This window comes from Schistocerca serialis, chromosome 4, assembly GCF_023864345.2.
Source record: "Schistocerca serialis cubense isolate TAMUIC-IGC-003099 chromosome 4, iqSchSeri2.2, whole genome shotgun sequence".
NCBI lineage: Eukaryota > Metazoa > Arthropoda > Insecta > Orthoptera > Acrididae > Schistocerca > Schistocerca serialis.
The window spans coordinates 5342348-5359127 of NC_064641.1; the positions used below are offsets into that span (position 1 = coordinate 5342348).

The window sequence follows — 16780 nt, forward strand, 5'->3', positions numbered from 1 at the left end:
TGGGAATTTCACGCCAATCTGTACACAGAATTATTCTATCCGACCTTCATTTCTATACGTAAAAGATGACTGTGGCGCATAAGATTACTGCGAGAGATAATGAGCGGATGCTGCTGTCTTTGAGGTGGGCAATCTAGTGAGATCGAGAGGCAGTGCTACACAACCCACGGTTTCCTGACGAAGCTTATTTTTACGTGAACGGTGCTGTGAACAAACAGGAGGTTCGATTTGGGGCACGTGAACCTCCGAGAATAATCCATATGAAAAGACACCAACGGGGAGAAAGTGTGCATGTGGGTTGCGATGTCAATCCACGAAATCAGCGGTTCGTTCTTCTTCGATGCTACGGCAACCGGTGAATGCTATTTCCACACGCTGCAAAAGCAGTTCTTCCCTCAGTTCATGGCCTCGTGTCTTCCATTGCAGACACAATGGTTCATGTCGTAGTGTGTATGTGTGAGAGTTCAACTTTAGAGGAGAAACGACTTTGTACTTCTAGTACTGTTCTTTGTTATGCCTGTCTGACACTCAACACATCTTCTACGTGATGAGTAGCAATGTTTTTAAACTGAGAAGGAGGAGGGGAGGGGGTGTTATCTGATTTCTCAGCAACACAGAATGTGCATGTATGAACAATAAAGATATGTGCAACAACATTTCTTCAATCTGAGTGGCATTAGATGCACAGATGCCAGTTTATTAATAATATAATTGAAATGAAGACACACACTCTTCTCTGGTCAGTTTGAGTTACACAGAATCATGTCCAACACATGGTGTTATCTTTAACAATTACTTTTGTCCAGATGTGCAAAGCAGATGACTAATTCAATCTCCACCAGGTTATTATGCCAGCCATTTCTTCTCGAAAATATTTTTCCTTGAATTTATAAAGAAGGAACTAACACAGCTTGGCATTACAAGAAATACACTGACACACAGAACGATACATTTTTCACAGCTTTCTGTTACATGTATTAAAAAAATTGCACAAACTCACTATATTAATGCTCCTAAAATCATTTACACTATTTAACTGTTATCCAGCTGTGTGGATGAAAGGTGAACTTTACGCTGATGTCGCATTAAAATGTGATTCCGAAGTGTACCCCTTTGCTTTGCTCTGTATGGACATTTAGGACAAGCAAACTGTGGCTCTTTGCCACATTCAAATGCAGTGTGCCGATAAAGACTGCTGTAGTAACGATATGATTTACCACAGACATTGCACGGATAGTGACCTGGTTGTATCCAGTGGTTTCTTGCATATGCAGTGCCTGGAAAAAAAGGGCAGATCAGCTATTAACGACAAACAATATGGTATGGATTACTGTTTCTTGCTGAATTATTAGAATCATAAAGTGAACAAGACATGACTATGAATTTGGGACTCACGAGAAAAATGAAATTAACATCTAGTAATTATGATAATCAAGTATTACGAGGCATTTACTGAATAAAATTACATAACTTCAACACTGTGAGTGCCAGCTAAATTTGTACATGAAACCAGGTACAAAAACATTCACCAAAAATATAAGCTGCTTATAAAGATAGTGCCTGCCAGATACGAATGTTGCACATTAAGTAAGTGTCATATGACAGCTTTATTATTTATATACTGAGAACAAAGCAATTATTTTTTACAAAAAGTATATTAGTAACAGTAACACATTTTATTGAGAAGATACAGAGTGAATATAATTGAAATGAAAAATTTAAAAAATGTAAACTAGTTGCAAACTACAGCATGCACACACTTCATTCAACATGTAAACATAACTACAGATATTCAGATTTAGGGTATGACAAGTTTGACATGCCTGCCATCATTGGCGATGATGTAGCGCAGATGAATACCAAAATTTTGCATGACCCGCTGAAGTGCTGGGACATCGATGCTGTCGATGACCTCCTGAACGGCTGTTTACAGCTCAGCAATGGTTTTGGGGTTATTGCTGTACACCGTGTCTTTAACATAGCCTCACAAAAAGGAGTCACATGTGTTCAGATCCAGAAAATATGGCAGTCAATCGATGCCCATGCCAGTATGCTCTTGCTACCCCTGAGCCAGAATGCAGTCCCCAACGTGTTCCTCCAGCACATCAAACACTCTCCTGCTTCGATGGGGTTGAGGACCGTCTCGCATGAACCACATCTTGTTGAAATCAGGGCCACTTTTGGATAATGGGGATATAATCATCTTCCAAAATGTTCAGGAACTTTCGAGTAGCAACCATGCCACCAAGGAATATTGTACCGATTATTCTCTGACTGGACATTGCGCATCACGCAGTCCCCCCCAATGTGCCAAGTTTGCTTATTGATGAACCCATCCACAGGAAAGTGGGCTTTGTCACTAAACCAACATACTAATTCCCCTGCCTCACAGCCAACCATGCAGTTTGAACATCTTAATGAAAACCGTACACAAGTTATGATGATTTTGTTTTGTATAGTTCAATAATTGTCACCCTGTATCAAGATATCTTGAAACATAATCCTCTATATAGAGCCAATGATTATTTGCAAACTGTGTATCAATGATCTGACTGAAGACATATCTTCTTTTGAGTGCATTGCTACCTTTGTTGGTATCATCGTCTCAATGGGATGGGGGGAGGTGGGGGGGGGGGGGATGAATTCAAATGAGGATTTGATTATAACTATCCATCTTAACTGTCCTCCGAGTGACTGACATCACATTCCAATCTATGACAATTTTTTTATCAGAAAGCTACAGGTTTTACAGCTGATGCAGATCTTAAAAGTAAACACTCATGTTGATCACTGACAACACAATTGATAAATTTATACCACTCAAATTTGTTCATGTTAGCAAAGCCTACAGCACTCAACTTGTACTAATTATTAACCATTTCATGAGAAAATTAACACCATTCACAACTGATTGAAAGACAATACTAAAGATTCCCCTACCCCTTTCTTGGTAAAGTTTCTCACCAGCCAAATAAATTTATTAATTAAAGGGTATGAATCACTTAGCATCCTTTGGGATCAAAACCCTCATTTTGGACATGGTAGTGAGGGCTTCATAAATTTCTCTTGTTATAAAACTTGGCGGTGGTGGTGTTTAGTGTTTAACGTCCCGTCGACAACGAGGTCATTAGAGACGGAGCTCATGCTCGGGTTAGGGAAGGATTGGGAAGGAAATCGGCCGTGCCCTTTCAGAGGAACCATCCCGGCATTTGCCTGAAGCGATTTAGGGAAATCACGGAAAACCTAATACAGGATGGCTGGAGACGGGATTGAACCATCGTCCTCCCGAATGCGAGTCCAGTGTGCTAACCACTGCACCACCTCACTCGGTATACAACTTGAACCATTCTGGAGTGAATAATGTCATGTCAATCTCAGAAAGCATTCTTTCTCAAGATAATGACATGTAAGCCTCCTTCACTTCAGAGACATATTTAATACACAATTATCTTTGGAGTAACAAAAGTTTTACAACATTAAAGATGATAACAGTCTGCCAAGCACTGACAGAAAATTCAGTTAATGTTAAAAAGTTTTATATATTAAACATGTTTAGCATTTTATGGAATCAAAATGTAGATGAATTGTGGGGTTGTGTTGACACGTTATAAGTAACAACAGGCAAATATCTATGGAGCTGTTGCCATTAAAACAGCATAAAAAAGATAAAACTGAAATGACAATATATTCAATGCAACAGTAGTAATAACTTTTCAGCAGTTGGTTTAGTACCACCTGCACATGATATTGATAAATTCAATACACTTAGTTGGTAGAGAGGGCTCATTGTGCATTGCAATGACTCTGTCAATGTGTAATCTTGTCTGCAATGGATAACACATGGCAAAATATCATTATTGTTACAAGTTATGGATGAATTTTTGGCTGAGATGAGAACATGATGGGTTCAATAAGATGATACTTGCAGGAGGGTATGTGTGATGCAGGATAGAGAAATGAGTGGCCTGAAATTGATGATGATCTGGAGTTTGGCAGTAAAAAGTGAGAAAAGGAAAGATGGTGGCATGGGTGGGTATTTAATTCCTGCTATGTTTCTAGAATGAATTAAGTATTTTAGTTTTGTGAAACAATACACTGAATCTTATTCACAAGCATTTGTCAAACACAGCTAGGGTGTTAAGTTTTCAACTGATTTCCTCCATAATAATGTGGTGCAGTGGGAGATAAAATTGATTCCACATAGCTCAGTAAGTCTCCATTTATTATTGATTGTTTATTTATTTTCGTGTTCTATAGATCCTTGATGCGAGTGTATCGTTACGGTGTAGAACGTATCAGATTATTACAATAACAACCATATTTAAATGGTCAAGAGGCTTACAAACTAAATCATATATAAACAGATACATGAGGTTAAAGTGTTTAAATAATGACACAGATAATAGTAGTAATAATCATTACATAAACAAATTATAAGTCTTACATTCTAATACATATAAAAAGCACTCCGTCATCAATTGATACATTCTGAGTTCTTATGTGAATGGTTAAAATTAAACACATTGTATTAATTTTTAAACACTGTCAAAAAATTCCTGTGAAGAATAGAAAGAACTAATCAAGAGATAAAGTTTCAACTGTTCTTTGAATCTAGTTATATCCTCAATGACTGATTTAACATGAATGGAAGTTTATTGTATACTTTTATGCTTGAATAATGCACTCCTTTCTGTACCAAGCTTAGATTTTTTTTATATTTTTGTGAAGATCATGTTTACTTCTTGTATCATGATCATGGTATTGACCGTTTGTTTTTGTAAATTGTATGATTATTGTTCACAAAGCACATAAGTGAAAAAAATGTACCATGGTGAGGATATCGAGCTGTTTGAATAAGTTTCTGCAAAAGCATCTCGGGTGCACTCTAGCCATAATTCTGATGACTGTTTTCTGTGCAATAAAGACTTTGTTTGCTCGTGACTGGTTACCCCAAAATATGATGCCATATGTCCTAAGCGAATGGAAGTATCCTAGGTTGTTGTTGTGGTCTTCAGTCCAGAGAATGGTTTGATGCAGCTTTCCATGCTACTCTATCCTGTGCAAGCTGCTTCATCTCCCCGTACCTACTGCAACCTACATCCTTCTGAATCTTGTTTAGTATGATTTTTACCCTCTGCGCTGCCCTCCAATACTAAACTGGCGATGCCTTGATGCCTCAGAATATGCCCTACCAACCGATCCCTTCTTCTAGTCAAGTTGTGCCACAAATTTCTCTTCTCTCCAATTCTATTCAATACTTCCTCATTAGTTATGTGATCTACCCATCTAATCTTCAGCATTCTTCTGTAGCACCACATTTCGAAAGCTTCTATTCTCTTCTTGTCCAAACTATTTATCGTCCATGTTTCACTTCCATACATGGCTACACTCCATACAAGTACTTTCAGAAACGACTTCCTGACACTTAAATCTATACTCGATGTTAACAAATTTCTCTTCTTCAGAAACGTTTTCCTTGCCATTGCCAGTCTATATTTTGTATCCACTCTACTTCGACCATCATCAGTTATTTTGCTCCCCAAATAGCAAAACTCATTTACTACTTTAAGAGTCTCATTTTCTAATCTAATACCCTCAGCATCACCCGATTTAATTCGACTACATTCTATTATCCTCGTTTTGCTTTTGTTGATGTTCATCTTATATCCTCCTTTCAAGACAATGCTTTAATTATTTCCAAGTCACGAACAGATGAAACTGAGCAACTGTAGGACTAGTTATTCTGAGCAAGAAAATACTACAGTCTCACTGTGTCAAGCTGATGATGAAATTACACCGAATGCTTAGAATATTTAGAGGAAAGTACACAATGCTTTTAACTGGATTGCCAGAAAGGTGCTTACACAGACTCAATGCTAGTAACGGAATATGTCTGGAAGGAGACAATGCTATTTTTCAACTGATGTGCAGATGGCTTTTTAAAAAATATTGGCTCATAGAGGCCAGCATTATTAATTTATGTTGGACGTAGAACACACATTTCAATTAAACTGATCTGGGTAGCTCAGGAACATAATGTTGCCAGAACGAAGATGTCATCTCACACTATCCATATTTTACAACTCCTGTATTTTTTATTGCTACATACATCTTTCAATAACACAACTCACTTGACATTGGCAATAATGGAACTACTGAAGTAAACGTGAATTTTCTGTGTGACTTTAATGTTCATCGACAAGCACAGACACCTCAAATCAGACTAACACAGCTTATGTGAAGTACAAACCGAAATGGATGAGCCCGTTACTACATCTACATATTCTGCAAGCCACTGTGAAGTGGATCCTAAGTATTGCACCACATACAAGGGTGTCCTCCTGTTCTAATTACACATTGAGTATGAGAGGAATGGCTGCTCAATTACCTCTCTGTGCACTGTAATTAGACTAATCTTGTCTTTGCAGACCCTTCAGGAATAGGACCTTGGGGCTGAGGTGTGTCTCTAGATTCTTCACTTAACCCAATAAGTTCATATCTAAATACCCTAATGGTTGCTGTGAAATCAGATTTAATAAATCTGAAATATAATTGATGATATGAATATAATAGAGGGAAACATTCCACGTGGGAAAAATATATCTAAAAACAAAGATGATGTAACTTACCAAACGAAAGCGCTGGCAGGTTGACACACACACACACACACACACACACACACACACACACACACAAAATTTAAGCTTTCGCAACCCACGGTTGCTTCATCAGGAAAGAGGGAAGGAGAGGGAAAGATGAAAGGGTGCGGGTTTTCAGGGAGAGGGTAAGGAGTCATTCCCATCCCGGGAGCGGAGACTTACCTTAGGGGGAAAAAAGGACAAGTATACACACGCGCACACACACACACACACACACACACACACACACATATCCATCCGCACATATACAGACACAAGCAGACATTTGTAAAGGCAAAGAGTTTGGGCAGAGATGTCAGTCAAGGGGGAAGTACAGAGGCAAAGATGTTGTTGAATGACAGGTGAGATATGAGCGGCGACAACTTGAAATTAGCGGAGGTTGAGGCCTCGTGGGTAACGGGAAGAGAGGATATACTGAAGGGCAAGTTCCCATCTACGGAGTTCTGATAGGTTGGTGTTAGTGGGAAGTATCCAGATAACCTGGACAGTGTAAAAAAATCTGCTCCCCGGGCAGCAGCAGGAGAAAACACACACACACACACATATACACACACACACACACACACACACACACACAAAAGGTTTTACTTGCGCAAGCTCACAGAGCCAGTGACTCCTCCTTCCAGCAGAAGGGCTGAAGGTGAAGGAAGAGTGGTGAAGGAAACATACTGGAGAGGTTTAGGAAAAGGGATAGAGTTTGGAAGAGTCAGCTTTGGGTCAGGGGAGATTCACCAAACAGAATGAGAAGGAAACATTGGTTGTTCAAGAATCAGTGTTTCCTTCTCACCCGTCCAGTAAGTCTCCCCTGATCCGGGGTCCTGGATGACTTCTACACATTCTATCCCTTTTCCTAAACCTCTCTAGTCTTTTCCCTTCACACATCTTACGCCCCCTTCAATCCTTCTGCCAGAAGAGGGGGCCACTGACTACAAAATCTTGCACACACAAAATCGTTTTTTATGTGTGTGTTCTCCTGCTGCCACTTGGTGAGTAGATTTTTTTTTTATCTATCCAATTACATTTCACATCAGCTAGCACGATTGTTGGGTATGGTAGAGCTCAAAACAGCAAAGTCCCCATGAGAGCCAAACAAAGCACTTTGGTGAACAACAAAATAAGACTATTTAAAACCAACAAAGAAGATAAAAGAATGTCTCAGACGGGCAAGGGAGAAAAGGGATCCACCTGCAGTGTCAGGAATAAGATGTATACCGTGTACATGCAGAAAAGTCTATGCTGGAATGACTGGATGATCAGTCCGTGCCAGGATCACCGAACATAAGCAGCATTGCAGGCTGGGGCAGGTGGAGTAATCAGTCACGGTGGAGCATGCACCGTGTGAGACCCAGTACGTAGAAAAATTTGCTGACACAGAAGTTCTTGCTGTAGAGCAGAGCTATCACATCCACTTGTTCATAGCAGCTGTAGAAATACAGCATAGCTTCAGCAAGAAAAAAGAAAGCCTCTAGGTGAACGAATCCACGGTTCCCGTGCTGCAGTGAATGGCTGTTGCAGGCAGCAATGGGAGAACCACAACGGAAATAAACACAGAAAAGCCCTCGGACATTGGCGTGCCAAGTACATATTATCTGCGGCCGCAAGTTCGACTCCAGTCCACTGAGAGCAGTGGAAGGTGAAGCTTTGACAATGCAAGCCACTTGTGCTGGTGAAGCGTCAGAAAAATTAATCAAACAATGTCGGTTGAAGAAAACAAGACAGAAGCCAACAGGCAGTTTGTCACCCTGTTGCCGCAAAATTAGATTTAGCACATATCGGCTAGTACGTTTGTTATACATATCAGACAGTATGATTGTTGGGTATGGTAGATCTCAAAACAGTTAGCTGAATGTAGAGCAACACAACATTTTTAGTGTCATATGCTTTCACGTTTTGAGAAGCATGCAACACACATTTTTGTGAAATATTTTTTCTCCTCAGTTGGGGCATTACAAAATGAACAGAGTTCTCAGGTAGCTGTGAACTCTTTAATATGTGCTGTATAACATTGGCCCTGAAGAGGTAAGAGGTTTTTTCTTTCCATGTGACACACAAAGTCTGTGCTTCTTTTTACAATGCATTTAAGAGCAATTTTTTTGTTAGATATTGATCTCCTTGCATTCGTATAGCAAAGGGTGCATTTTTGAGCTGAGCTTGTCGCATAATCTTATAGCAATTGCAAGCGACTACAACTCGTCGTTTGATACCATTGGGTTGATATCCGTTCTTGAAATTTTTTTTAAATAGATTATCATAGGGTAATTGGTATCTACCTTCAAGCATCTACCAATTTAAGTCACTCAGGATTTCTGTGACAGTCTCCACAGAGGCAAACAAACCTGTGAACATTCGATTTCTGTGACAGTCTCCAGAGAGGCAAACAAACCTGTGAACATGCATGCTGCTCATGTTTGTACACATTTAATATCCCCAGTTATTCCTATATGGTATATATCTCACATACTTGAGCAATATTCTAAATTGTGATGCACAAGTGTTTTATAAGCAATCTCCACTTTAGACTGTCGGCATTTTCTCTGTATTCTCTCAACGAACCAAAGTCTGCACCCTGCTTTTGCTATGACTAAGTTTATGTGATCATTCCATTTAATACGCTCACCAAGTATTACACTCAGATATTTGTAAGAGTTGACTGATTCCAACTATGACTCACTAACAGAGTAGTCACCTTTTTGCATTTTGTGACAATCTTTGCACCACTTTCAAATCTTATAAATATTGGATACTTGTGCACCTTTCTTCAGACAGTACTCCCTTACAAACAACTGCACCTTTTGCAAAAGAGTGAGTTTACCAATAACATTGTCCACCAGGTCACTGATATAGAACACAAACAGCAAAGATCCCAGTTCACCTCTCTGGACCACACTTGATGTTACTTCTACTTCTGTCGACAACTCCATGCAAGACAATATTCTGGATTCTTCAAACCAGGAAATCGGTGCACCCACAAATTTTGTTTGATGTCCCATACAGTCGTACTCTTGTTAATAAACCGACTCAAATGCTTTTTGAAAGTCAAGTAATGCCGCATCCATCTGACTACCTCGATCGTAGTTTTCTCGATCTCATGTGAGGAAAGTGCAAGTTGGGTTTAGTATGACCACTGTTTTCAGACTCGATGCTGTTTGGCATGGAGAAGATCATTCTGTCTGAGATATCTTGCACTCTTTTACAAAAACTTTGAAACTTGCACTATATGAGGAGTATATTCAGAAACATGCGAAAAGCAAAATAAGAAACAAAATATGTGAAAAACAAAAGAAGAAATATGCATTACTGAAATTTAACATATCCCTAGAGAGGCTTTAGGAGTACCGACATTTCATACATCGGCCGAGCAGATACGGAAGTAAAAGCAAGTTATATGCTTTATCGGTGCCCTTCGCCTCGGGCGGTATACTTCACCTGCAGGGTGACACTATCCTGCGAGATACATCAAATGCAAATCTCCAGTGAGACAGCCCATGCACCTGGACCACAGCCTACCAGTGCTAACACTCAGACCAATATGACAGGCACAAACAAAGAGATACAGCTCTCAATGAAGAAGCCCTTGTATTTGATCCCTCACATGCTGACACAAAGTTCATGCAGAACACTCTCACGCACAACACAAAAACACTAATTTCTGATACAAAACATATTCCAGCACTGAACATGGAGACTCTAAATCCAGACATTGCATTGAAATAGTCACACATCAATGACTCGGCGAATTAGAGCCTACAGGCATGTAACAAACAGCACAGAGGCATATCATAAGAAACAGTCATTCAAAGAATGAATCACTTCCCTCTGACTGGAAAAACAGACCAAATGGCAATTAGGGTGAAAAAAAAAAAAAGCCATAATAGCTAATATTAATGCCTACTTCAGGCTCTGGCACTCTAACTGACAGCAGAAGCCACAAGATAAACACGCTACTTGATGAATTATACTTATTCACTGTGAACAAAGAGGGGCTACTGCTAACATATAATTGTAGAGTCCTGAGACTGGTTTGATGCAGCTCTCCATGCTACTCTATCCTGTGCAAGCTTCTTCATCTCCCAGTACCTACTGCAACCTATATCCTTCTGAATCTGCTTAGTGTATTCATCTCTTGGTCTCCCTCTAAGATTTTTACCCTCCACGCTGCCCTCCAATGCTAAATTTGTGATCCCTTGATGCCTCAGAACATGTCCTACCAACCGGTCCCTTCTTCTTGTCAAGTTGTGCCACAAACTCCTCTTCTCCCCAATTCTATTCAATACCTCCTCATTAGTTATGTGATCTACCCATCTAATCTTCAGCATTCTTCTGTAGAACCACATTTGAAAAGCTTCTATGCTCTTCTTGTCCAAACTATTTATCATCCATGTTTCACTTCCATGCATGGCTACACTCCATACAAGTACTTTCAGAAACGACTTCCTGACACTTAAATCTACACTCGATGTTAAAAAATTTCTCTTCTTCAGAAACGTTTTCCTTGCCATTGCCAGTCTACATTTTATATCCTCTCTACTTCGACCATCATCAGTTACTTTGCTCCCCAAATAGCAAAACTCCTTTACTACTTTAACTATCTCATATCCTAATCTAATTCCCTCAGCATCACCCGACTTAATTCGACTACATTCCATCATCCTCATTTTGCTTTTGTTGATGTTCATCTTATATCCTCCTTTCAAGACACTGTCCATTCCGTTCAACTGCTCTTCCATGTCCTTTGCTGTCTCTGACAGAATTACAATGTCATCAGCGAACCTCAAAGTTTTTATTTCTTCTCCATGGATTTTAATACCTACTCCAAATGTTTCTTTTGTTTCCTTTATTGCTTGCTCGACCAAAGAAAAATGTGAGAAATACTATCAAATACGACACTAAGTGACCACAATGCAATGCACATAATCGGTAGACACAGATGGACACATAATAAAAGACAGATTGATGCCTCCTGCTACCTAGAGCAAACTTGCCCAAATTTAGAGACAGAATTGAGCAGTTTCATCACGGCAACGTACATGGAAGCGTAGAGTTCAAAATTCATGTACTTACTGATGCTATACAAAAAGCCCAAGATGTAATGCTATGGACCAATGCCACATGTAAACAAAAAATCCCAGGGGGCAGAGACTTAAAAGACGTGAGACAAATATTAACTGCACTGAAAAGAATTAACTGCAAGAGACAGAGAAATCAGACTAGAACAATATAGGAACAGTAAGGCAAGAGACCAGATACCTTCACTGACCAGGAGAAAAACAATATTAGTCTGACGATATACCGACACAATATCCAGGGGTTTCCTACGAACTGCTGAGCAATTGGATAAGAACTACGCACACACACACACACACACACACACACACACACACACACACACACACACACACACACAGTGCCAGCATGACGATGCAGTGATGGTGAACAGAAGAATATATGTAGTTTAAACTTCTGCTTGATGATGACCAACAAACTGACTCTCAAGAACACAAGTGTCTGTGCTTAGAGCTGATCAGGGAACACACAAGAGGGATTGCGACCTGCTCCTTTGCAAACGAAGAGGTTACACTTGCAATTGCTACACTAAAACATAAAAAAATCATACAGACCTGATGGTATCTATGCTGAAACCCAAAGGTATCACCAAAGACAACCCCATACTTAATGAAGTAATAAATGGAGCCTTACAACTGGGACAGGTGCATGCAGCTTGGAAAACTGAGAGCACAGTTATACTTAAGAAATCTGTAGATAATATTAACTCAGACCCAAATGTCAATATGCCTTTTAAATACCCTAGTTAAGGCTCAGGAACAGCTCCTGTGCATCCTACAGGCACACATGGGAATTCCTACACCTTAATCCAAATCAGTCCAACTTTAGGAAAAACAAATTGATAGAGGACATGATAAATCAGCTCCAATGAATTATTCAAAACTCTAACTGAAAATATGCAATTGCTATAATGATCGACATTGTGAGCGTCTTCTGTAATAGGCTATAAATGACGCTGATATATTTAAAAGCAAATAACTAGTTATATTGGAGTATATATTGGCCAGAAATTATCATTTAATGAATGTATCGGAGAGATGACAGGAAAAGCAAGAAAACTGTTTCACAAAATAGTCAGAATTAGATTACATTAGCTTAGATTAGATTCAGTTTTCGTTCCATCGACCCAAAAAATGAGATGATTCTCGTGGGTGTGGAACATGTCAGAAAGAATAACATAAAACGTTTGAATATAATACTTACTACCCTGATCATCTGTCACAAGATTGTCGAAACATGTGAATACAATGCAGCTAATATTTACAGAATTAACACGCTGTCAGAATGAAACATCGTTATGCACTATTAATAAATTTATCGTACACAAAATACCTAATCTTTGACATGGTGTCAAAACTGAAAACTAACAGGCATTTTTATTTAAGCTGGCTTAACAGTCTCTGTTAAGATATTCATCTATAGAGTAGGAGGAGTTGCCAATCAAAAAGTCTTTCTAACTCTGTTTAAACTGTGCTTTATCTGAAACCAAGTTTTTAATGGTTTCTGGCAATTTATTGAAAATGTGTGTTCCTGAATATTGGACCCCTTTTTGGACCAAGGTAAGTGCTTTTGGGTCTTTATGAACATAGTTCTTATTCCTAGTATTAATACCATGTATTAGCACTGATGAATACCAACTGCCGTTACAAACACTAATGCATTACTGTGTGCAGCCAGTACATGGGAACGCTGTCTTCGTCTATTGACCAGCACCACAACTGTTAGAAGGGGACAGAGGGGGCACCCTATTACATCTTTCAGGGGTTTCCAGGCCTACAACAGGGGATGCACTACAAGTGGTGCTCAGAATATCTTTGGAAAAAGAAATGGCATTCCACTTAAGGAGATCAGTGACTGACTCATTTTAAAGTTCTATATTTTTTAACAATCTCTTTTTTTATGACACAATTATAATTGTGTTGCGACAATGATAAAAAAAATTGTGCCCAAAGACTTGCACGTGTAAGGGACACACAAAACTGTACACTAGAATAAGTGGGATACGATATTGACAATGCAATGTTGGAACTCCAAAAATAAAAAAGCTTATATTAAGACTTTCAACCAAGTAAAAATAATTTTATTAGTTCAACCTTGATTCAAGCAAACTGCAATCAAATAGCATGAGGATCAATACCACCCACTGATATGACCCACGTTTATATCAATTGCATATTACTTAACTCACAAGAAATATAGTAAAAATATATTTACTTGCCTTGAGGTCTTAATACAAGCTTTTGTTTATTTTATCCTATTGTAGCCTCTACAGATGGCGACTGTGAGCAAAAAACCGTTATGACTGTGTTATGAAAAGTTATTATGTCATAAACAAACAGAACTTTACAGGGAATATTTCCTTGTTTAATGCTGTTAAAAATTTAATAAACTAATTTGCCCCACATATCTGGTACCTCTTGAGGCAGAATGGAAGAGGCCTGGTTGATGTCAAGTGCTTTGTCCTGCATAAAGAGTTGAATAATGCAGGAAACAAAACTCTAGGGAATACATATGGTTGATTTGATAAGGGCCCTAAAAGGTATCTCTCATAGACACTTGAGAGTGCAAATCTTCTAAAATCTTAAATCATTTTTCATTGGTCCAAATTACTCTGACCTAGACCAGACTAGTGCACTTGTTCACTCTGACTATGTACCCAAAACACTCAAGGTACAAACAAAGTGGCATCTCTAGATGCCTTTCAAAACCTGTAAGCTAACTCCTTTGACTCCATACTCATAGCTTCCCATTACCTTTAATTTCAAAGATGCAGCTCCTTCAATGCAGTAAGTCTGGCTTTCCTAAAGGGAGGAAAATTTGAATTTTACACCTTGTTGATGATTAGCTGGAGAACAAGCTCAGGTTGGGGAAGCATGAGGAAGAAAATTAGTGTCCTTTCCACAGAAACTATCATTGCATTGGTATTCTTGTCATGTTTGATGCCGAATATGAAATCAACTGACATCAACTTGTAGCTTATTATGTAAAGAACACAAAAACAATTTTATATAGCATTTACTGTCTTAGCATGTGAAGTGCCTTTGTGAACAAGTCAAAATAGTGTGTTCGCACCTGGAGAAGACACGACACATGTGCTTACACAACACAACATCTATCACAGTTCTGTCTACACTATACTTACTATGAACTAGTCAGTCTTGTAATGATGCATACATAAGAGCATCAGCTCCATGTAAATCTAAGTTTCAAGTCATATAACATTCAATGAATTCTCTCTGTTGTGTCCTGGAACACACTTATCAATGTAACCCACATCATAATTTACATATATTCTGTCTGCCACAAGGCCCATAAAAATATACGTGGTAAGTAGTCTTTGTATTTAACTCAGTGTGGACAGTGGAAGATGTAAATTCTGATTCTTTCCTTCTGAAATTCACATGTTGATAAAGGTTGCTGCAACATAAATAAGATTTACTGCAAGCACTACATGTATAGCACCCTAGCACACGTACTTTTCTCAATGGCACTTTATTAATGCAGAATCTGAAAATACAGTATTATCTTGGTTTCTTGCAAAAGACTATGTGCCACTTACAATAATTCTTACAGAGGCATTTCAATACAGTATTAAAAGCTTTTTAATATGAAAACAGAAAACAAAAAAGGACACAGTGTAGGATCATTTTTACATTATAACAGTGTAGGATCATTTTTACATTATACAACAAAGATAATCAGGTCTGTTGGTCTGCAACATTTTTCCTTCTTTTCAACATACCTGAAAGACTTTGCACACCATGAATTTAAAATCTTAATACAATAAAACACACTTACTTAAAGATTTCCATGCTACTGATATGTCAAATTTTTCTGCACAAAATTCCTGAATGTATTCTAGGATTGCTGCAAAAGATTGTGGTAGTGTTATATTTGCCAAAGCAGATTCCACAAGCATTTTGGGTAAGTCAGCCAATTATTTTGTTCTACAATTACAGGATGCTGTTGGTCTTTACATACCAGTCTAGTATGCTAATTATACAGGATGTGACAGTCTTGAATTGTTTTCCACTTTCCAATAATATCTAGGCTGAAAATGGACAAGCAGTAAATACTGATCAGGTTGGAAGCCAAAACTGTAGCTTTTGAGAATTTCTCTAAGAATTGAGCCTCAACCCAGCATCTTGAAAATAAAGATTATACAGAAATAGAGAAAATGGCAACTATTTTCTTTTTATAAAAAAGGTACTTAGGCAAAAAGTAAAACATGTCGCAAATATGTAGAAGGGGGGGAAATGTAAAACAGAGATCAGCAACATTTTGAGAACGCCAGAGTTTCAGGTAAGTAATAACCCAGTAAATGATAGAATATTCTGAACTAAGCAAAACTATTCAGAAATATCTAAGAGAGAATGCGAGGATGTAGGGAGGAAGTCTGATATGAAAAACAAATGAAGATCATAAGAGTAAGAAGAAAACAAAACAGACGCTTGTGTTGAGTAGACTTCACATTTCAACAGTTAAGAAGTCAGATCACATCGTGACTAAACATGTACAAGTATTTTAGGATCTGACTAAGTATTTTTACAGCCTAAGACATTAATCAGACACACAAACAATTAAAGAAAACAACCATATTCTTAGAGTATTATTAATAAATAATGGAAGGAGTAACGGTAATAGCTACCACACAGAGGCGCCGAGTGGTCAGTAGGCACATAAACAAGGCTGAAAACATTGCTTAGCCTTCAAACATGACCTTCATCAAGTTACAGAGTACAGAATGTGTGCATACATTCCCCCCCCCCCCCCCCCCCACACACACACACACACACATATATACATTTTAAATGTGCCCAACACTTTTCTAGCCAACTCACTGTGCCGGCACTACAGCTTGACTGGCCGCAACACTGTAGCTGTACAGGTGACCATTATTCTTTACGAGCTAGCTCTGAAGGGGGACACTGTCCGAAAGCTCAGAAGCATTTTCAGTCTTGTTTACGTGTCTATTGATCACTCAGTCCCTCAACTATAGGGCGAGTTACATTTGCTCCAGTCATTTATATTCCACCAAGGATTTTCCATTATCACAG

The 16780-nt window shown here is 38.6% G+C and overlaps 1 protein-coding gene across 2 annotated transcripts; it reads right to left on the reverse strand.

Moving 5' to 3' along the window:
* Window positions 1–701: 701 nt before the first annotated feature.
* On the reverse strand, window positions 702–16482 carry LOC126475306 (longitudinals lacking protein, isoforms A/B/D/L-like). 2 transcript variants are annotated; one of them, XR_007586699.1, is made up of 2 exons: window positions 14866–15222; window positions 702–1277 (listed from the first exon to the last, which is right to left on the reverse strand). XR_007586699.1 is itself a non-coding variant. In XM_050103079.1 (2 exons), the coding sequence occupies exons 1-2, from the start codon at window positions 15640–15642 to the stop codon at window positions 1033–1035; spliced, it is 366 nt and encodes a 121-aa protein (XP_049959036.1). In that variant the 5' UTR covers window positions 15643–16482; the 3' UTR covers window positions 702–1032. The 2 variants fall into 2 exon arrangements, 1 of the variants encoding a protein (XP_049959036.1); XM_050103079.1 differs by lacking the exon at window positions 14866–15222 and adding an exon at window positions 15522–16482.
* Between the last annotated feature and the right edge of the window lie 298 nt (window positions 16483–16780).